The 23,403-nt window shown below is 41.7% G+C and overlaps 1 protein-coding gene across 2 annotated transcripts in view; it reads right to left on the minus strand.

The window, feature by feature from the left end:
• PRKCH (protein kinase C eta) overlaps positions 1–23,403 on the minus strand; it is a 206,772-nt gene that overhangs the window by 82,774 nt on the left and 100,595 nt on the right. For both annotated transcript variants that reach the window (XM_010962235.3, XM_045522078.2), the window contains exons 3-9: positions 17,291–17,441; positions 14,770–14,804; positions 11,321–11,409; positions 9,667–9,796; positions 7,320–7,447; positions 3,710–3,853; positions 3,353–3,526 (exon numbers count right to left, since the gene is read on the minus strand). In XM_010962235.3, coding sequence (XP_010960537.1) covers positions 3,353–3,526; positions 3,710–3,853; positions 7,320–7,447; positions 9,667–9,796; positions 11,321–11,409; positions 14,770–14,804; positions 17,291–17,441 — 851 coding nt within the window. The remainder of the gene's footprint in view (positions 1–3,352; positions 3,527–3,709; positions 3,854–7,319; positions 7,448–9,666; positions 9,797–11,320; positions 11,410–14,769; positions 14,805–17,290; positions 17,442–23,403) is intronic.

Consider the following 23,403-nt stretch of genomic DNA (forward strand, 5'->3'; position numbering starts at 1 on the left):
TAGACTGCTTTCTGTAGAATCTCGGGGGTTTCCTGTGGTAGGTGCAAGTCCCTGGGAGCTCGATAGGAGAGACTTCTTTATTTGTTTATCAGAGGAACTTGAAACAGCCACTGCACAACCACATCAGTCAACTGTCTGACTCAGGGTTATCAGCCCATTAATTTCATCTAATCCAATGTCTGCTCTTTGGTGCAGGCCCTGGGAGGACGACCTGGGGTTAGCCCTGCCTGGCCCATGGACGCGGAGATGGGAAGCTGAGAATTGAGGGGCAAGGCGCCAGGGCCAGCAGGGGCTCTGGGGCTCCTGGAAGCACTGAGGATTCTAGTGAGGAGAGTGTGCCCTTGAGGAGCCCAGGTCACACGGGCAGCATGACAGAGGAGTGCAGGGGAAACTGAGCTGACCCCCCAGCTCCTTCACACACGCGTGGACAGCCTGGGAGTGCACACCATGCACCTCCTTTAACACAACCTCCTGTCTCTGCCTGCCCATCTTCCCGGCCCCACCCCGTGTTCAAGCTGCACATGTATCTCTGCCAACGCAAGTAACCCTTAAACATGTGTGAATGTCCAGCCTCACTCACTGTCAGAGAAATGCCCATTAGAACTTCAAAGACACCTTTAAAAAAAATCTCTCCCATCATCAAAATGATAGCTAGCATGCCACAAAAGGAAGAGGGTGGGGGAAATAAGCCTTCTCACACATGGTTTGGGTGTGTGAATTTAGGAATACAACAAGCAAATGGTTAAGAGCTTGGGTTCAGTAGCTAGATTGTCTGGCCTCAAAACCTCTGCCACTCGGAAGCTAAATTTCTTCCCGTCTCAGTTTGCTCATCTGTAAAATGGGAGTGAGGTTAACAGAATTTGCTTCATGTGATTACTGTAAGAAAGCACTTAGGACAGGGGCTGGTATGTAAGGGTTGAAGCATTAGCTATCTTTAAGCACTATGGGGAAGAAGGCCAACTAGACTCTGTCAAAGTTATAAATGTTTAGCCCTCTGACCAAGCAATACCACTTCTAGTAGCGAGTCATAGAGAAATCCTAGTACAAGTACATAATAAGATAAAAACACAAGGGAACTCACTGCAACTTTGATTAAAATTAAAGTCTAAGTACATCCTAAATATATAGCAATAGCAAACAAGTTAAATAAATTGTGTCACATTCTTAAAAATGGAATGCAATGCAGCCATTAAAACACGAGGCAGCCAGGTGTATACAAATATGACATAATCTCAAGATACGTTATCTCATTTTTGAAAAAAAATAAGGTGACTGGGGATGTAATGTATACAACATGGTGCCTAGAGTTGGTAACACAGTATTGCACACATCAAAGTTGCTAAGAAAGTAGCTCTTAAAGGTTCTTATCACAAGAAAAAATATTCTGTGACTCTGATGATGCTGGATGTTATGATGTATGATGTATGATGATGGATGTTAACTAGACTTATTCTGGTGATCCTTTTACCACGTACACAAATATCAAATCATTATTTTGTACACCTGAAACTAATATAGTGTTACACATCAGTTATACCTAAGTTTTTTAAAATGTGTAAATTTTGCAAGATGCGTTACAGAGATTTACTCTCTCAATAAAACCATTTTGGATTTGTCTCCTTAAAAAGGAGGGGGGTACAGAATGCAGGGCAAATATATACTGACACTTGTGTGTGTGTGTGTTTTTTTTAAATAAATATGGATACATACATATGGTGTGTATGTATGCTTTTATGTGCAAAGAACTCTGAAAGACTACCCTTGAAACAAGTAATAATTGTTTCTTTCAAAGAAAGGATATGGATACTTGGCGGGTGCTTAAAACAAACTTTTTTGAGTTTAAAAATGCAATCTGCTATGTCATTCCTTTGCTAAAATGTCTTCCATTTATTTTTAGGACTAAAATCCAAGCTCCTTTAATACAGCCCACAAGGCCCACACTGCCTGGCCCCGGCCTGGCCCAGTTCTGCAGCCTCGGTTCTCACCACGCCCCTCCTGAACCTCACATTTTATGCTCCTGAGCTTTATTTACACCTCCTGTTCCCGTTTACTGGTAGATCTATGCCTGAGCTGTTCACCCTGCTTACTACATTCACTTTCATTCTCTTCGCCTGACTAATTCTAACTGGCCCTCTGGTTCCACTTGGCTGCTACCTTCCCTAAAAATGCACTGCAGCATCCCTGGACTAGGTGGGACGCCCCATCCTGCTCGCACCTCACCCTCCAGTGCCCTGCTGGTGGCAGACAAGGGACATGTCCCGAATTCCTTTTTTCAGAACGCCTTTGACAGTGAGAAGATTAGGAGGTAACTGTGGCAGACACTCCTGGTGCCTTCGCAGGAGTCCTCCTCCCTCACCACCGACAACAGAAGCCCAGGGCTAGGTGGGCAGCAGAGTGCCCTGACCCAGGTCAGTGGGAACTGATCAAGGGAATCAGGCTAGGCTAGACATGTGCTCTTCTAGCCTCCTTTGCAGCTACAGGTGAGCAGGTAACTCAAGTCTTGGAGATTTTTCTCTCCCTGATAGAAGGAGAGCGACTGGGAAGCACTTTCTGCCTCTGCCCCATGTGCTTCCTGCTTTGGGTGCTGTCATACGAGGTGTGACACTTACGGCTGTGGCAACTACCTTAAGACCCCAAGGGGAAGGGACGCCTGATGTCACTGAGCAACTAATCCTACCCAAACATTCTTACTGCCAGACTTCTCAAGACAAAAAGTCGGTGCTAATAAACTAAACTCATCCTTCCTGTTTATTTCATGAACCTCTGTTGGTCAGGTATTCTGTAACTGCAGCCAAAAGCATTCCTTTCATGCACATCATCATGATGGAGTGGACAGACTGGTCTCCTAAGATCAGACCACCGAATCAAGCAAATTGGAAAAAAAAAAAAAATCAAGCAAATCCCTGATTCAGACTGGAAACGATGCCTTGGGATATTACGAGTCAGGGTGCCCTCGCTGGGCCTATCCTGGTCTGAACTCTTGTGCCCAGGTCCGAACCAGTTTAGCATTAAGCAGTGGGGCCAAGGCCCAAGTCACCAAGATAAGTGTCCCATGACACTTACTCTATCCTTAGACTTCTGTAACCTCCCCTCTGCTAGAGGAGACGCCCGTGTGAAGACCTTTTCAATCTTAGGACACAACCCTCAAAGTGATCCTTCTCCAGGACAGCATGAAAGGAAGTGCTTAGTTCATCGGTTTGGGTCGTCAGAAGTCACTGGGACCTTCCAAGGGCCCTATCTTGGGAGTCCATGCTCCCGAAGTTTCTGATACTCTGTGAAATTGTCAACATTCTGTTGGCTCAGCTTCTGAAGAAGGGGGACCATTGAGGTGGTGCATGGGGGTCACACTTACGGGGGTCTGAAAGCAGCAGAACAACTGAGTGAGGAAGGGGTGATTGCGGGCCAAGGACAGGATCCGCTTCTCCGTCATTGTGCACTCCACGTCATCGTCCTGCAGGATCACGTCCTTCTTGAGCACCTTCACAGCATACAGGTCTCCAGTTTCTTTTATTCTTGCAAGCATCACCTGTGGCAAGGCAGGAGGAGGAGCATGAGCACGAGAACTCTCGCAGTTCTCAGAGTGGGGGCTCGCACAGGACCGAAGGGCAACGGCCGGCGGGAAATGGGTGTGTGGATACACACGTGCCCCTGCCAGCCACAAACTGGGAGCATGCATCCTTGAACTCAAACAGCTGAAGCCAGGACTCACCTTCCCGAAGCTGCCCTTCCCCAACACTCGGATGAACTCGAAGTCGTCGATCCCAAGTCGGCTGGAAGAGTTAACCCCGACGCCATTTCCTTCTTTGGTGCTCTCCTTTCCCTGTCGCCTTAGGGTCGATCTAGAAACAAGCTTCTGCAAAGAAAAGAATGCCTCGAGTCAGAAATCACAGTGAAGCATGAAGCACGGATGGATGAAGAAGACCTTACATGCAGCTTCAACCCTCAATACAACACACGGGGAAAGAGCCTGACATGTGATCAGGTTCTGCCGTGCAAAACTGCCTCAGTACCAGCTCCTGAGCTGTGCTTTCTGTATCTGGGTAAGAACTGCTTCAGAATATATCTCAGCCACTAAATTTCAGTTTGTGCTCAAACGGGAGTGCAGAGAACCACAAACGTCTCAGTCTGGTCCCTCAGGTTTTTGCAATGACTTTCTACAGGGTAGAAAGGTTCAAAGAGCGCCGCCTGGTGTCCATGTTCTGCGAAGAGCGGTTTTCAGGTCTGCTCAGAGAATCAAGGACCACTGGGTACCAGGATGTGAATGAACGAAGCATCATTTCATACACAGTATTTTAAGTTACAGAAGGAAAATAAAAATTAATGTAAAAATTGGAACAATGAAGAGGTGAAGAATAAAATTGACAATACCTATAATCTCACCATCCGTCTCAAAAAATAAAAACATATATATACACACATCTGTCTTTATATTTGGTTTTTAAAAATATAATAAAATTACTGCTTCATAACACCAATTTTTATTTAACATTTTGTCATGTGTATTTTCTGTGTCTTTAAATATCCTTCAAGAACATGAGTTTTAAAGGCTGTCTGATCGTCCGTATTTCGGATATATAGCAATTGATTTATGAATTCCCCTGCTATTGGAAATACAGGTTGTCTCCCACTTTTCGCTAGTGACCGCAGTGACCATACCTGCATGGAAATCTTCAAATCAGGATGATTAGGAGTCTAGGCTCTCAAGCAGGCTGCCTGGGTTCAAATCACAGCTCTGCAGCCTAACCCTGTGGCCTTGGGCAAGTTACCTACCTCTCTGTGCCTCAGTTTCCTAACAAAGGGGATGTTATAGCACCTGACACATGGGTTGTTATGAGGAGAAAGTGAGCAACTGCACCTCAGGTACTTAGATCAGCACTTGGCTTGGGGAGCAAGAGGTATACAAACTACAAGTATAAAGTAACCCACCAGGGCGTACGGCACAATGTGGGGAATGTGGCCAATAGTTCATAGTAGCTGTAAATGGGGCATGACCTCTGAGACTTGTGACCCACTATACTGTACACCTGTAACATATAATACTGTATCAAAATAAATAAACCTAAGCTGTGTTCCCAATCCCAATTATGGTCATGATCATCATCTATTTCCTTAAGATAACTTTCTGGAAAGGGAATTCTTTGGGCCACCGTGTTAATTTTGAAGAATTCTGATTCATGGTCAACTTGCTTGCCCCCTAGGAAGGTTAACCATCAACACAGGGAGAGCTCTAGTTGCACCGCACGGAACTACAAGTAGGTGTGGCTTTCTCTGCGCATGCTCCAGCCCATTCCCCTGGTACAAGACCCATTCCGGTAGGGGCGCTACCTAAAGGCAAGGTGATGTGCAGATGTCCACCTCAGGATATTTATAAGACAAGCTTCCACCAGACAGCAGACTGAAAGTCTAATATCTGGGAGCATTTGACCTATTTAGCTAAAAACAACAACAACAACAACAAAAACAAAAACAACAAACAAAAAAAAAACCTTATCTGGGTCAACTTCTAAGCAATGTTTGCAATAAACAGCTGGGCAATAGCCTGTAACTGCGAGGATTTTACTTAACCCAGTAAATAAGTGATTGAAGATACAAAATGGGTCATCTTTAAAATCCAACTGTTTTCGCAGTTTCTCCTCTAGATCTCCGATCATAAATTTTTCAAAGGCAGAAAAAATTTACCAGCTTGAATTTCACTTCCTCCACTTAAATACTTCCCTTGGTTGGGCTGGCACTGGCCAGAAAAATCTAAGCCAGTGTTTCTCAATCTTTTTTTTTTTTTTTAACCCATTCTTCTCTCTTGATAGACTAAAGGTGTCTCTTTTGAATGCTGTACTGTCAAGTAACAGGTAATTTCGGTTTTCTCACCATTAAATATTAGCACATTAAAGATACTTGGCTCACATGACAAGTGGCACCAGCCATTGCTAGAGACTGTGCCGCATGGCCAGCTTGTTCACATGGCATTTCAGGCTGAAATCCTTAACCCACGGCCCTCAGGCACAGCCGTCCCATGCGTTAGAAACCCTCCTCATGGTATAGCACCCTGTCTGCCTGTTCGCAAGAAAGACACGCAGACTTGAAGGACTTCGCCAATGCCTTCCTAAAATCAAGGAATACAATGACAATCCAAGGCCCCATCTACCAGGCAGGGGCCTCTCAGCAAAAAGAAAGTGGGGCGTTTAGGGATGACATTTTTTGGATAACCAAGAACCTGACAGTGACTGCACGTCCCTTCCTAAGTACCCAGAGATATCTGACAGTTAAGTCTAGAACTTTCCTGAACCAGACATCAAGCTACACCTTCCAGAAACCACAGCCGTAGCCATGGCTCTTTCCCAGCTCTCGGCAGCCCCTGGCCAGCAAGGCAGCGATAGGACGAGGCCCTGGGGTGTGGCTGAGGCTCAAGTGGACAGCAGGGGGAGGTCACTCAGGGAAGTGGCAAGACAAAACATGCCCACAGCAACTGACATGCTCCACCCACTCCTGAGAGCTCAGAGGAAGGAACTCCTGTCCGTTACTGAACTTGAGATAAATTCACAATCCATAAACAAAAACTGCACAACCATTGGATTCCAGGGCTGTGGAGAACCCCACAGATCTTCAAGTTCAATCCCTTGCAGAGAGGAGGAAGCAGAGCCCCAGAGTTTACTGGTCAACTGCACAGCCAGGCACCCCCACCAAGAGTGCAGCCCAGGCCCCTGGATTCCAGGCTTTTCAGCAGACCACAATGACAGGAAGCTGATTTTAAAAAAATCCTTCTTCTGCTTCTTGGTAGATCTGTACGCTCATTATTTCTTGTCATGCAATTGTATATAGAATCTTATTTGTGGAACAAAACAAAATGCAATAAATCTGTTTATTATATTTGCTGAGATTAAGAACTCTTTTCCCCAGTTTACCTTTTTTCCTTTTCTCTTTTTCTTTTTTTTTTTTTGGTGTTCAGTCTAAGAAGTCATCGTCTAACCCAATCATAAAGGAATTCAAAGGTTATTGTTATTGATTTAACATTTACGGAACAAAGTCAAATCCTCCATATTTAACTTCTTTAAAATGGTCCCAACCTTCTGATAAACTTAAAATGTGAAGTTATTCTTTGTGTTCAAGTAGACTGGGGGATTACTGTATAAAGGACAACAGAAATCATATATCATGTATTAATTTACTTTGGAAAAGTCTTTATAAGGAAGTCAAACTTGTAAAGTATTCTGTAAACGTTACCCAGTGAGATGAGGAACTTTAATTACGCCACACGCCATACCAGGGCTCATCACAACTGAACAACTTCTAAATTACAGGACATGAATAAAGTGAGGTCTCACCGAGTTTGGAGAAATATTTCCAGGTTGGAGGCCCATTCCCGCCAGCGTCTTGGCCAGTTCCACCGCGTTTACCCCGCAGTTGGGGGCCACGTTCGCCTGACACCGAATGTGTACATTCATTTTACAAACTGGAGAGAAGAGGAGAAGGGAATTCACATTCAGAAAAAAGTCTCATCAACACACGCTGTGAAAGAGAACTCTGGTAACCCAAAAGACTGTGGCAGGGGAACGGTACAGGCCGGACAATGCTGTCTTCTCATCAAGTTAAACTTACACCTACATCCATCCCTGCCATCTTCTTGATTGCTGTTTCAGAGCAGGAAGCCTGGCATGCTGATGAATAATAAATTTCAAACACCTCTTTCTCACCACGACTTGATGAGAGACACTCTCCTAAATCATATTTTAACAGTCATCACCGATTTCACAGCATGATTCAAGACAGAGATCAAAACGTTCATCCCAGCAACAGTTCAGTCAATTAAATAACAAGGAATCGTGCCAGCTGCCTTTATACTGTTCCTTGCATCTCTCAATAAAAGGGAGCAATCGAAAAGCCACGTGGAGATTGGTGTTGCAATAGGATGGAAATGGTGTTCCCGAGAGAAGAACCTCTAAGTGAAGCTTTCTTTCTGAGCACTGTCTCTGGGCAGCCCTCACCGCACAGAATGCGGCATCCTGTGTGGCTGTGTTTCTCAGCGCTTGCAGCCTGTGGCTTCGTGGGTGAAGAAAAGCAACTTCTTAAAGGTCACGTTAAGTGGCAGTTGGGAGAGGAGAGCGAAGCAAGCTAAGCTCCTGGTACACAGGAAGCTGCCGCAGGACGATGAAGGACCTGAGGGTTAATCAGCACAAAGTTCTGATATGGTTTCTTGACTCGGGCCCTGCTGATTGGAGGCACAACTGAAGCAGCCAGAGACGTGTTTTGGGCGTGTCAGCCCCTCTCTGGGAGCATGCACAGATCCAGGTTTTGTGGGGCCTGAAGTTATGCAATTTGGGGTTGCTCTCTTTAAGAGAAAGAATATGCAATCAAGTAGAGAGCTTGGAAGGTGGCTTGCAAGGGAGGGGCTCCAAGGCTTAAGTTTCATTAGCTTCATAGGAAATCCACCTCTCTCAGGAAGGCTGGTAGGGAGACACACAAGCCTGCAGTGGCCTTTTTAAAGCACCATGTGACCATACAAGCGAAAATTACAGGAGCCAGAACACTGTAGGTGCACCACCGTCAGCACAGGCAGGGACAAGAGCAATGCAGATGAGCCCCACCCATGGCTCTGCATGTCCCCAACAGCCATACAGAAGCAGGAAGGGACTTTTCATGCTGGAAGCCCACACCTGGGTGAGGCTGTCTAGCTAATGATCAAGCAGTGACCAAGCCAAAGCCATATGTGAGTCGGCTGCTGCTTGGTTGAAAAAGAATTATTTCATGTATCCATGAAAAAAAATAATTGAATGGTGCTGTGGAGAAAGATAAGAATTTGCCTTTCTTGAAGACAAGTGACTGGCCAACTTTTGTTAACAGAAGCAGGCTTGGTAAGTCTAGGCAGTCAGTGGAAGGAGTCCAGTTTTATTGACACAAACTCTGCCTTCCCTGGTGACTCAATGCGTCTAAGGCTTTAGGCTAAAATTTGCATGTATTTCGGCTGGAGACAGTGCACCCCATGACAGCCAGATTGCTACATCAGCACTCAATGCGAGATGACTCGAGGTCAACAGTCGCCTACCTCCTAACAGGACAGGGATCAGCTGTCATCCCCAGACACTTTGCTGACGTAAAAGGTCAAATTCAGGCTCCACTGGGCATGATTACAGTGCAAGCTCACAGCCAAAGCTTAAGTGTCTTTCATTCCACCCACCCGCTCCAATCTTTATCAATATCTTTGAGAAGATGCAGGGGAACTCTAGTTATGCTTTTGTAACTCGATCCCTGCTTATTACTGGTGAGGTCATCAGACCAACTTCCTGCTGGTCCTTACCCATAACCCAGCCTTCTCTGCTGGCCACCTCGCCACCTATCATCTTCCATTTCTGACCAGATCACATTTTTCTCCCTTTCAAATACCTACTGAAACAGCACTAAACAGATGACAGCCAGCAGGCCAGCTAACTAGATGGAACATTCAATTTAGCAACTGACTTAACATTTTACGGTTAGAAAACCTGTGCATCACACGTCACTCTCTGTACGCTGTGTGCCTGGCAAGGGACATAGAAATAAAGAGCCATGAAGATGCTAATTTGCCCAGTATCTAAAACCATCAGTCCTAGGTCAGATTCTGAGCTACAGAATTCTGAAAGCTCGCAGCATGGTGTTCTCATGAGGAAGTAGGTACCCAGAACCCTAGCATCTCACTTTTACACTGAAGTCCTTGTCGCATTATCCCCCAGAGCAGGGAGCCACAGTGATCGCAGAACGTCGGCACTTTGTAGTTGTGGACGCTGAACTTGTGTGGGATGTTGATTCCGAACCTCTGCTCAGCAACCTGTAAGAAGGAAACAGGAGGACAAGAGCTGAAATTCCATACCGGCACCTTGTGTAAAAACTGTAACAGCAGAGTGTTACTATGACACCTGAGCTGGGTATATTATTTTACTGCTCAGCCACAATTAATTACTCAGGCCTTACCAAGCACACTAAGCACATTTTCTAACAAACAATTCTGGACAGAAATGGGTGGTGTGCATTAGATGGTTCACCATCTGGGGAGAATGAGAGAAATTTAAATTTTCATTTCACCTTTTATATTCAAGCTCTATTTCTCTCCCCACCAATGCCCTAACACTCAGGTCTATTTCCCAGAACCTTTAGACTTTAGGATTACACAAGTCTTTAATAAACTACATCGTTAGTTAATCCAGAAGCTATGTCATGGGGAGGGGTGCAGAAGGTGGCACCCAGAGGACATGGAACCACGGAAGAAATTTATTCCAAAGTGACATTCAAGTGGTGACCTTATTCAGCCCTTCCAGCCTTTGCTTGTCTTTGCATCCTGATACCTGCAAAGACCCTGTATTAATCTAACGTACAACCACTTCTCAGACAGGCGTAATCTCATATACTGTTTCCAACACATAATTAGACTAGGCACATACGCGACAGGCTACATCACGGTTTGAGGCAATAACAACAGAGCCACACGTAACAAGGACTGGGGCAGTGTTACTCCTCTTGAAACTTTTCTGGCCTCTTTCTCATAAAAGAAAGCACAAACGCCTCTCTGTGTACTATGTGGCAAACCTGGGTGGATGCTGTAAAGAACCACTGAGTTCCAGAGTCAGCCTCTTCAGTGCACCTATAAATCCATGCTGACTGTCAGCAATACTCTACCTGCTTTCTGCCTCCAGAGTTTAGAATGCATGCCCACCCCAGCTGGATGTAATGCAGGTGCCAAGAGTGAGGTTCAAGCATTTATGGACCGATACACATTCTCCCTGAAATTCCTCAAGAGCCCAGAGAGGGCCAACAGTCCCTTTATTTGGGAAGCGCAGTTTACAGTTAACAACACACTGCAAGATAGAATTGATGTGATGAGTATGATCCCATTTTAAGATGGAGGCTGAAAAAGAAGCCAGCTAGCAGGGGCTGGACTCTACACCCAAATCCCAGTCATCTGATGCAAAACACAGGAAACTGCTCATGATTCCAAATCTCTCTCCAAATTAGTAGCACTGATCCCTAGAGCTTTCACTCGGCTGATAACCAATGAGTCATCTTAAAGGCAGGTCAAGCTACGTAAGTACAGAAATACAAATGCCATGATATAAAAAGGAGAGATATTTCAATTCTGATACCATGATTGGCTTCAAGGAGTGTGGAAGGTAAGTGGGAAAGGGAGCGAGGGAGAAAAAGAGGGAAGGAAGGAGGGAGAGAAAGAAAGAGAGGCAGAGAGACCGGGAGAAAGTGGCGGGGAGGAGACGGGGAGAGGTGGGGGGAGTGAGAGAGGCAGGGAGAATGTGCACACATGAGCTCATGCAGGCACTTAATCAGTAAACTGTTATCCTCTTACCTTTGAATCCACTTTGTTAATATTGTTTTGGCAAGTGCAGGCTGTAACAATGAGATGATGGCAGCGCTTATGGACGACACAGGTGCACACTAGGAAATTAAACCCAGCGATTATCCGTTTATTGGAGGCTGACAGTCTAGGCCGATTCAGTAGTCGACAAGGGCTGTGCCATGTCATCGTGGCTACATTTAGATGCAGGGCCCCCGTGATGGCAGCTGGAGCTCCCGTCCTTCCTATATTCCTTACCATCATCTTAACTCATGTTCAAACTATTCGTGCTCAAGTCCTGCACTAATTTCATCTTTCCTGGCTTTAATCCTTCCTGTCCCCACCTCCAGTGGAATCGTCTCACTTCATGATGCTGGACACCTCAGCCCTGTGATCTAAAGAATTCAATGGTGTCTCACTGTTAGCCAAAATAGAGTTGAAATTTCCCAGATGGGTTTTAGGCTCTCCAGAGCCTTCCCCAGGCTCACCTGTCACCTTTCTTTTATGGAGGCTCCTTGTTCCATTTAAAACTAGACTAGTTGCTCTTCCTGGAGCAAGTCTTCACCCTCCCCCACATGCTGTCCATGTCCTTTTCAATTCCTAAGAGATCTTCCTTTCCTATCGCCTACTTAAGTCTTAAGTTTATAACAAGACACAACTTTAAAAAATGTCTCTTCCATGAAAACACACTCCCCTTGGCTCCCTTCTAGACTGAAACTATCTCTCCTTCCCCGATCTCCTACAACCCTTAACCTGCCCCCCTCACTTAAAATTGTCCACATGTAGCCTCTAGTGTCCTCAGGTTTCCCAGCCAGTGTGAGGCCTTAAACAAAGCAGGCATCCAGTAAGAATTTGCAGAATGACTCATTCAATTGTTTGAATAGTTGGAACTTACTAAATAACTCTTTTTTTCATTTTCATTTAGATAACTGATATAGTGCAGAGTCCAGTTTCCATTAAAGGATGAACATGTGCGATGAAGCAATATGAAAATATACATCACTTTAAAGATCTTTCAAGACATATGGGAGTTTTTAGGATTAAATACAGCAAGACAGATGACATATCAGCAAACAAAACTACAATTTAAAACAAATCTAGCTTTCATCAGATTGAATTCTCATGAGAAACCAACTGAAAGTGCCCAGAGAACTGGTCTTTTTATATGAGGGAATCCTCCACATAGAAATATCTTAAATTCTGAGGCTTTTTTTTTTTTTTTCATGGTTAGCTTGGCTACAGGTATATCAGTTTTATTGACCCTTTCAGAGAACAAACTTTTGATTTAGTGGATTTTCTTTATTGTTTTCCTAATTTCAATTTCACTGACTTCTACTCTAATTTTATTATTTCTTTTCTGCTGATGACTTTAGGCTTAAATGTCTCTCCTTTCTAAGATGGAGACGTAGATGATTGATCTTAGATCTTTCTTCTTTTCTAATACATGCACATTCAATGCTATAAATTTTCCCCTGAGCACTGCTTCCACTGCATCTCACAAACTTTGATAAATTGTTTATCATTTGATTCAATGATTTTTTTTTCTTGAGACTTCTTTGTCCCATGCGCTGTTTAGAATTTGTTGTTTAATCTCCAAAAATTTTAAAGTGCTCCAGGTATCTTTCTGTTATTGATTTCTAGTTTAATTCCATTGTGGTCTGAGGATGTACTTTTTATGATTTATACTCTTTTAAATTTGTTAAGGTTTGTTTTATGGCCCAGAATGTAGTCTACATTGGTAAATGTTCTGTTCCTAGTGAGCTTGAGAAGAACATGTGTTCTTCTGCTGTTAGATGGAGTATTCTGTAAGTGTCAGTTTGATGAAGTTGTGATAGTGCTGTTTAGGTCAACTATATTCTTACTGATTGTGTGCTTGTTGGCTCTATCAGTTACTGAGATACTGAAGTCTCCAACTATAATAGTGGATTTGTGTATATCTCCTTGTAGTTTTTGTCTTAAGTATTTTGATGCCCTATTGTTAGGTGCATTAAAGAGTGTTACATCTTTTTGGAGAACTGATCCCTTTATCACTACATAATGCCCTTCCTTATCCCTTATAATTTTCCTTGTTCTGAAGTCTGCTTTATCTGTTTGCTTTTGATTAGTGTTAGCATGATTGGTATATCTTTCCAACTAGGCATTTGGTTTTATATCCCTTAGCAAGATGTAAATAAGTTAGTGTCCTCATGTCTTCTGACCAATGTTCTTTCCTGCTCTTTTAGTAGCAGGTGGCCCACTGAAAATCATCTCTTTAAATATTCTGGCACTACATGCCATGGAAGAAGAAATAAATTAAAATAACAACAGACACATCACAAATCATGTATTTTTTTAACTCAAAAATGTATTCTCGTCCATCAAGAGGTTCTTATCTTTTTATCCATAAGATGGACAGATCATATCCCTGTACTGGAGAGGTCCAAGCCAAAAAGTGACATTGATTTTGACCTGTGAACTATGTTCTCACCTGGGGCTGAAATTAGTAGCGTCAGATCAATTGTTGTTATCATATCAAGTATATATTGTTTTTTTTCTAAATTTGAGAATTTGATAGAATTGCTCATACAAAGTCAAAATTACATCCAAGAGTATGTCTTATTCTGTTCTTCTGAGGAAAATAATGTTTTACTTCACCTCCTTCAGAAGAGAAGGTGGGATTTCTTCATTTATTCACACGCTCCCACTCGAGGATAGGGAGTGCCATTTTACCAATCATCAGTAGAGTGTAAATGAAGAAAACAGGTACCATATATAGAAATCACGAGATGATGCCCAAGCCAATGATGAGGGAGGCCCAATAAAAGACAAGCCCAGTCCAGCCTGGCTAAATCTCCAGAGTAAAGAGTCTTCTTTCACTTCTCCCATTTTTATCTTGTTTCAATTCTCCCAGAACACTAATAAATTGAATTTATCTTACAATTGTGAAAAGCAAAATAATGTGAATGGATAATAACTTGCAAGATCATTAACGGCTTAACTTTGAACATTCTCACATTTAAAAAAAAAATCAGAAAATCAAAAAAGCTACTTGGATAATACCTCCTATTTCCAATGGAGGTAAAAAGAAAACAGCAGTGTGCTTCTTCTCACCCCTCCTGACAAGGGGATTGTAAAATACCAAAAATTTACCTTCAAGACTCAAGGGCCCTGCTTATAAAATGGCATTACCTTTTAGTATGTTCATGTTATTGCAGAGATAAAACTTTATTTAAACAACTAAACTTTATTAGGTATCCTGGATTCAGGAATAAAAACATTCCGACTACTTTGTCTACAAAAAAAAAAAAAAAAAATAGACAAAATTTAACCAAAACTAAAGAGTTGTAATTCCCTGGGGGTCTCGTTTAACCTACAGAGTTATTTATCAAAATATTAATGGAATGTATCCTGTTTTCTCTTGGTATAATCAGTTTTTAAAACAGGAACAAGACTGAACGTAGTTTTTTAAAATGTTTTCTTACCTTGGCATTGATAACCCTGTTTCCCAAATACTCCCCTGTTCAAGACAATAGAGAAAAAAAGTAACCATCAGTCAAATATTTCAGCAACAATGCTCCTATAATTACAGTACTTAAGGAAAACAAATTTCATCCTCTGGTCCTTTATAAACAACACAATTTCAGAGAATCAGCAAAAGATGCTTTCCTTTTTGAGCACTTGTTTGTTACCACAAGACAAGGAGGAAATTGTCTGATGAATTAGAATGCTCCAGATGATACACACAGGTGAGAATTACTGCTCACCTCTCATGCTGCTCACCTCTGTGGCAACCCCCCAAGTCCTCAATGAAAATAAACCCTCATCTGCGTGTGTGATGGAGCCTCCACTTGAAGTGTCACTCACCATCTCATTCAGCATTCTCTCTCATATACATGTAAAGATGTGCAGAGGGTGACGTCAACAGATGCAGATACACATACAGACATAAACAGGTGAGCCCAGTGCAGCTGCCTGACCTGGGACACCTTCCCTCCTCCCTGTGCCCACATCACTCCAGAGTCCACCAGGGAGGAGAAGTAGGGCCACAATATGCCCACCATGCCCCTATCTTCCATCTGTGTCTCTCCCAAACACAGTCTCTAAGTGATGCTGATATGATCCTCATTCTCACTAACAAAAAGCACAGCTTACTAAGCCTGTAGGATGTGCCAGGCATGAGCCAAGCAGCTGACCTGTACCATCTCATTTAATCCTCACAAAAGTCCTGGGAGGCAGCAGATATGATAGGATGGCCTAGAGCATAGATTCTGAAACTGGATGGCCTGGACATGACTCGGGGCAAGTTATTAACTTTTTTGAGCTGCTGTTTCCTAGTCTATAAAGAGGGATAATGATAACAGTTCCTACTCCATGGGGTTATCACGCAGATAAAAGGAGTTGATATATAAAACACTTAGAATAGTGCCTAATACTGTAAGTGCATATAAATGTTTACTATATAAAATTACATATTTTATTATTTTATATATTATATAAAATTATGTATTTTACTTTATATATTATATAAACAAAATAGAATTGTCTCTATTTGCAACTGTGGAGACACTGCTGGGTTATGACTTGTCTAGGTACACACATGTAGTTGGTGATAAGACTGAATGACAGATATGTAAAACATAGACCAGTATTGTGTGTGTGTGTGTGTGCGCGCGCGCGCACGTGTGTGTATCTGTCACAAGGCTGCTTAGGTGGGAGTTAAAGTTTCCTTGGTGGAAAAAATTCTGGTGAAACTATCAAGTAAGTTTCCATTAAGAGCATTAGCTGAGATCACAGGTTGTCACCACAGTTGCCTACAGAGGCAGGCAGGTCACATGAAGAGGGGAGCAAAACGCTGTGATGTGTAATACACAGCAACGGACAGTCACCCTCCGGTCAGGCAAACCCATTGAGAGGTGGAACTACAGCTAAAGGGAGCAGGCTGACAGCTTCCAAGAAGGAAAATGGGCTCAAAGTTGCCAGAGCTTCTGATTTTTTATTAAAAAATGGAACAGGAACTTTTTCCTAAAGACTACAGCTGTAGGCTTCATACAGTTGAGGGCCTCTGGTCTAGACAAGACTCTATTCTTGGTTAAAAGTGCCAGAAACCCAAACTAAGCCTGGATTCTGACCACTAAAAGGTATAAAATCCAAAGTAATCACACATACACAAAAATACAAAGTAATTGATCAATATTCAGAAATTAATCTGAACCAAATGTTTCTGCCTTCAACAAAATGACTAAAATTTGCAACAAAAACATAGATCTCCTTTGATGTTGCAGATACGAAACTGTTTTCTCCTGCTGAGACAGGGGTGTGTATGCGCACGTTCTGTGTGTGCGAGGGTCTATTTCTTCTTACCCTCTCCAAATAAGTATGTTTAATGTTGCCTCTAATTGAAGGCAACTATTACTAAAATTTATTTTACATTTTAGATTTGCCACAGAGACTAAAAGCTTGAGTGATGTGCATGGTAAGATGTTGCCCCAGATCATCTAGAATTTCTCAACTATTAATTATCTTAATTCTTAAATGCCAGGGATTACAGTATGTTATCACTGAAAGCTATTACCTTTGGCTACATACCATAAGGCTGAAGACTACTGTGTGCTTAGTTAGTTTATTCGCAGAGATTATTTCCCATAACTCACCGTGATTCATGCCTTCTTAAAACAATATCCTTGATATTTCTTTCCTCCTCAGGGGCAGATTATTTATTAACTCATTAGCCTCTCCCTCTAATTAGTGCTTTTTAACCAGCTCATGAGCCATTAGCACCTTTACCAAAATGATTGGAAAAAGAGGTAACATCTAAAACTTAATCTGTGAACTGTCATCTTTTTTTTCCGCTGGGGATTAAAATTTCTAGGTCAACATATTAGAAGAAGAGGGAAAAAAAATCAGATTCTAAAACAATTCTTAATAATCATGCTTTGTCCTGAAATCACACACAACCAGAGAAGTCTCAGCTCTTAGGAGGAGAGAAACCAGGGGATCTCTTACCAGATGAACTCCCTGCAGTGAGAGCAGTAGGTGGGCTGCCTCAGGTATGTGGCCATGAACTTGTGTCCGTTGATCTGGTGGACTCGCCTTCGCATAGCCCTTTGGCGCTTCCTGGTAAAATGTTTGAAGAGTCTGTCTCTCTGGAGAGTCGCTGTATATTAAAAGCAGGGAAAAAGGAATAATGCGTAATGAATCTACCTGCGCCTAATGTATGAGAAAGTCTGGCAGCTCAAACACTCCCCAAATTGTTTTTTCTTTCTTCAAGATGCAAAACACCCCAGGAAAACCATCATGCTTTCCTAGTGACCTTAGGACTCAATTTTTAAAGTTGGACCTATGTTAACCCTGAGATCCCCATCACCTGGTTGTAACTGACTGCCTTGAGCCAGTCTCCCCAGCACAGAGCATGGATTCCCCAGGGTTCCCATGCTCCGGTGTGTGTCAGCAGCATGGCCGCCTAACCCCTGTCCAGCTGCCTAGGACCTCAGGTTCATTGATTGGCTGTTAGCAACTGGCTGGCAAACAGGGCTCCTCATTACTCCCCTTTCATTCTGGTATCCTCGCAAATTGAGTAAGGGAACTGCCCCCAACACCCACAGTGAGAACCCTGCCTAAAGCATCAGTCCCAGCACCACCTCTGTTACCCTGGAATAGGCAGAAATTAACTGTGAATACGTGCCAAATTCCTTTTCTAATCTCATGTTCTAAAAATAGTGACTCTTAATCTCTGAAAACTATGCACCATTTAGAGATGGTAAATGATGTCTTCCACATAATTATTCTAGAACTTTTCCAATGTACGCAGAGACATGTGATTATAAAATAAAGATTTCTTCTTCAATAATGCTTTTAAATGAAATCACTACTGCAAAAGAAATTAAAGGAATCATGTAAAAATAATTTGCTAATGAATTTTAAAATCTGGAAGAAATAGAAGATTTCCATGAAAATATGAATGATCAAAATTACTTGAGTAAGAGTTACATAAACCAAATAGTCTAATTTGGGGGAAGAAACTGATAAAGTTTTTAAAAAGCTACATCTCATTTTGCATTTTGAAGTATACATGTTATGTAGACTTTTCCCAGTAGCAATTACACTCAAATAACTAGAAACTTCTTACCCAGAATTAGCTTAAAAGAAAAACTCACTGTGACCAAGTGGGAATTTTCTCAGGAGCGTAACAATGGGTATATTATTACAAAATCTATTATAGCTTATTCTATTAATAGGTAAAAGAATGACAGTCTCAATAGATGTTGAAAAGGCACTTGATAAAATTTAACTTATGATCCAATAAAAAATCCTTTTGAAAAGACAAGAAGATTGTCTCCTTGGCATGATTAACACATGATCTCACAGGTCAAAAGCATCAAGCTGAATGATAAATTAAAAAAAAAAATTCCTGTAACAGTTAAGAACAAATAAGACCAATTATCACCATTATTATTAATATTATTCTGAAAGTACTTGCCAAAACTGTTAGAAAGAAAAAAAAAAAAAAAGAAAGATAAAACTATTGGGAAGAGGTGGCAAAGACACCATTATTTGGAGTTGTTGAATGCATGACTAGAAAACGCAGGAGAATTCAGCCTAATCTGTTTAAAAAAAAAAAAAAAGAGTTCAGTATAATGGATAATAATAAATCACTAAAAGTCAAGGAATTTAGTATATCAAAAGAACGGATTAGAATATATAATTTTAAAAATCCTATTCATACAGCTACAAAACCCCAGCTAAGAAATGCTTTATCAGAAGAAGTGCAAAATTTCTATGAAAAAGACTATACAAACAACTGAAGAATATGAAAAGATATATAGAAATGCAGTTCTTAGATAGGAATACTTAACAATATAAAGCTGTCAATCCTTTCCAATCTCTACATTCAACAAAATCTCAATCAACATTCCTCAAGGATGTTTTTAACTTGAAATTTTTTTTGAAGTTTTTGGGTACCACAAATATTTAAAAACTATCCAAAAATTTTAATGAGGGAGAACCTGCTCTGCATGTTAAAACATATTCTAAAACTACAATAATTCAAGCAGTGCTCTACCATCTCAAGAAGAGTGCAAAGCTAGAAACCAATTTGGCTGAAAGAGAATGTGGTTCAAAACAGTGGGAAAAGAGGAATTATTCAATGAATGGTGTTTAGACAACTAGAGAGCCTTTTGGGAAACCTCTTTAGCTCACTCCTTACACCAAAATAATCTCAGATAAATGTTAAGATGGAAATTACAGAAAGAAAAAACACGGGAAGAAAATATACTCCTAGGATGGGATGAGGATTAACAAGATTCTACAGCCATAAAAGATCCACAGATTTGCAATGTATGAAATTTAAAGTCTTATTGTGAAAAGTCACAAAATAGACTGGAAAGAAACAAACTGGGGTGAAAAGGATTTGCACACATCACACACGACAAAGGGTTACAATTTATAATATGTATAAATAATTAAGAAAAAAGGATAAACAATCTAGTAAAAATGAGGCAGAAGATGTGGCAATTCATAAAACTGTAAATGCAAACAGACAATAAACATGCCAAGATGTCCGATCCTATCCAAGATAGACACTGAAGAAACATGAGGTAAATGACATTTTAACTCTTAAATTGGCAAATACTTGTGAAGATAGTTAGCAGGCCCGTTCTTACAGCAGTGTGGGGAAAGGGGCACCTCCAACCTGTGCTGGCACTCCTACCAATAAACTGGACTCTGGTCCTGGCCCCGCCAGCTTCTGGCTCTAATTATCCTGCTAAGCCTCAGTGTTCCCATCTGTAAACCAGGTAGTGCTTTCTCCGTAGGTTTTTTTCCCCAAGGACTGAACAAGGTAATACATTAAAAATATTTTTGAGCAGCACTAGGCACAAGGTAGCATTCAACACACACAGCTATCTCAAAAACAATTTCTTCTGGTGACCAATTTGACAATATCTGTCAAAGTTTTTTTCCTCCCAGTTTTATTGAGAAATAATTGACATACATCACTATATAAGTTTAAGTTGTACCCGCATGATGGTTTGATTTACATATATTGTGAAATGATTGCCACAATAGGTTCAGCTAACATTCATCTTCTTAGATAGATACAGTAAAAAGAAAGAAGGAAAAATATATTTTCTCCTTGTGATGAGAACTCTTGGGATTTACTCTGTTAACTTCCCTATATATCATACAGCAACGTTAGCTGTAGTCACCATGTTGTACATTACATCCCTGGTACTTACTTACCTCAAAACTGGAAGTGCCTTTTGACCACCTTCCTCCAGTTCCTCCTCCCCCTACTCCCCGCCTCCGGTAACCACAAATCCGATCTCTTTTTCTATGAATTTGTTGTTTTGTTTTTTCTGTTTGTTTTTTAGATCATACAGTATTTGTCATTCTCTGTCTGACTTATTTCACTTAGCATGATGTCTTCAAGATCCACCCATGTTGACGTAAGTGGTAGGATTTCCTCATTTTTTTATAGCCAATATTCCATTGTGTGTATACACCACACTTCATCCATTCATCCATCAATAGACACTTCGATTGATTCCATGTCTTGGCTATTGTAAATAATGCTGCTATGAACGTCGGGGTACAGATCTTTTTGACTTAGTGTTTTTGTCACCTTTGTCCAAGTATTATGTAGTATGTCCAAGTGTTTCCTTTCATGCAACAATTCAACTTCTAGGATTATTTATATAAAAAATACCAGAAAGCAAGAATGTATGCTACATAGATATCAAGTGCTATACTCTTTTTAGTAGTAAAAATTAGCACCAACCCAAGAAATCTCAAGGAATAAAATGCAGAAAAAGTCAAAATAAATTTGGCTAAGACACCAGTTCTTTAGAGGCTCCAGCACAGTTAGAATTGTACTTGCTTTAGTTTTTGTTTTGGGGTGTGTGTGTGTAAAATCTTTGGCAAGCAGCCTAATTACTTTCATTCTCAGGTTTCCTGTCCGTCTAAAGAAGATTAAAATATACCCCTGTCCTCAGCCCTACAGGGGTAGTATCATAATCAATACTCCTGAGAGGGTCTTACAATTTTAGATAAGGGTCACAGAAGCACAGAAGTCCCTCTGCTTCTCTCCTCCACAATACTTCTAGAAGCCGTTTAGTAACCACAAAATAAACAGATTTTAATGCTCCTTTGTTGACATGGATGAAATTTCATAATGACATGATGAAATTTCACCTAATGATATCATCATATGTCTGGTCTACATTATCACCAACCTAAGACCCAGCTCAAAGCAAAACTTGAATTACTAAATACTTACCACATCTAGATGCAAATTAAATTCCCCCCGGGGGGTCTAATTACCAATAATTTACTTACTTAATCCCTTAATACTAAAAAGATTAATTAAAAGGGCATCTCACTTGCAATTTTAATATTTCATAAATTGAATCCTTTTTTTCCTCCCCTCAACAGCTATTACCATGGCACTAGCCTGAACTATGAATTTTCCAGGTGATTCATTATGGCCAGAAGGACACAGGAAAAAACTGCTTGTAGTCGTCTACCCTAATGCCTTCACGTCAACCTTTCACCCCTCCTGGAATGCTCGTCCCTCTTTTTTTTTTTTTTATTGCTTAAGACTTTCTGGTTTGACTCAGAGACCAAGTAGCCGCCCCCAAATTCTGAATCAGGGTGAAATGCTCCTCCCCACTCTGTTCCCATAGCAACCTGGGAGCACACCTCCATCTTTTCCTTCATCCCATGACACCAGGGGCTGTCTCCTTCACCTCCTTCTCCCAGGTGCCTCACAACACCTCACATGAGGTCATTTTAACTAAACTTCATTCATCTCTTTCCTGTATTCTGCACATGTGCCTCTTTTTGTTTAAAAAGCAAACACACACACACTCATACACAGCTGGGAATTTGCAAGAAACTTAAGTCATTTAAGAAAGCTGGGGTCCCCATGGCTTCATATGGCTTTCGCTGTCACCGTTCTCTTGATGGATGCTCGCTCAGGAAGAACAAGCCCTTGGACTGCACTCTGTTTCCCTGAGAACAGACTCAACCCCCACACTACAATCAGAGGTCAGAGGCAGCTTCCTCATTGCTTGCACGGCCTTCTGTTGACTTAGGACTGAGTTAGAAAGGCTGAAAAAGACTCTTCAATCCTGTTGTGCCTTTAACGAACCTGGGCTTTGAGACATCTTTCAGATCACATGTTAGTAGAATACGTCAAGCAATCCTAACGTGCTTTGCAGCCAAAACTTGCATTACAACTCCTGTTTTGCTCCCGAGGTGCTCAATGCCTCTAAGTAAACAGGCAGCTGGCTCGGTGCTCCAGCAAGGCCACTCACAAGCCAGCCTCCGGAGGTGGGCAGGACTGCAGCCCCCACCTGTCTCACACTGAGTGAGTTTCGACAAGTCCTCCCAACCACAGGGTGGAGAATAATTATATCAAAAATAACGAATATGAACTACTTTGGAAGAAAACTGTTTTTCATAAAATCCGATTGTCATCCCACACACTCTTCCAGAACATTAGAAGGCACAGGTGACCAAAAGCCACCAAACCACCCCAGGGTAAGTTTTTAATCGCAAAAAGCTGTGCTGGTCTGAAACTTGTGTTGCTGACATGAGGCTCTGTGGGGAAGGAGTGGCTCTCTGAAGCCTCTGTAAAACTGTCTTAACTTTATCTCAAAAACAGTAAATATTTCATCCTTTTTCCTGTTCTGCTCTACCTACCTGAATTTAAGGTTTTATATTCCAGTCATAGACGTCCGTATTGAAGGTACTTCTGAAACAGTCTGATGTGAGCCAAAAGCATCAATCATAGCTCCCAGTTTTTGAAAATGACTCTCATTCAAATGACTCTCAGCAAATTTAATCAGAGAGAACATTTCTAGCATGGCACTTTCTAATTTTTAGATTTATTGATCAAAAAAGCGCATACACGAATATCTTTGATTTGTTGTAGAATGCAATTTAAGTTGAATTTGCTTAGCAGCAACAATGCTTGGTTTACTGGTCTTTGCAGGGCTGTGCAGAGGAGGGTGGGCGGCCTTTACACGTGACAGGCAGAGTGCGGTGGCTGAGAGCCCAGAATCTGGAGCCTGGACCTGAATCCTGCTTCTCCCCCTTATCAATTCGGTGACCTTGGG

The sequence above is a fragment of the Camelus bactrianus genome, chromosome 6, assembly GCF_048773025.1.
Source record: "Camelus bactrianus isolate YW-2024 breed Bactrian camel chromosome 6, ASM4877302v1, whole genome shotgun sequence".
NCBI lineage: Eukaryota > Metazoa > Chordata > Mammalia > Artiodactyla > Camelidae > Camelus > Camelus bactrianus.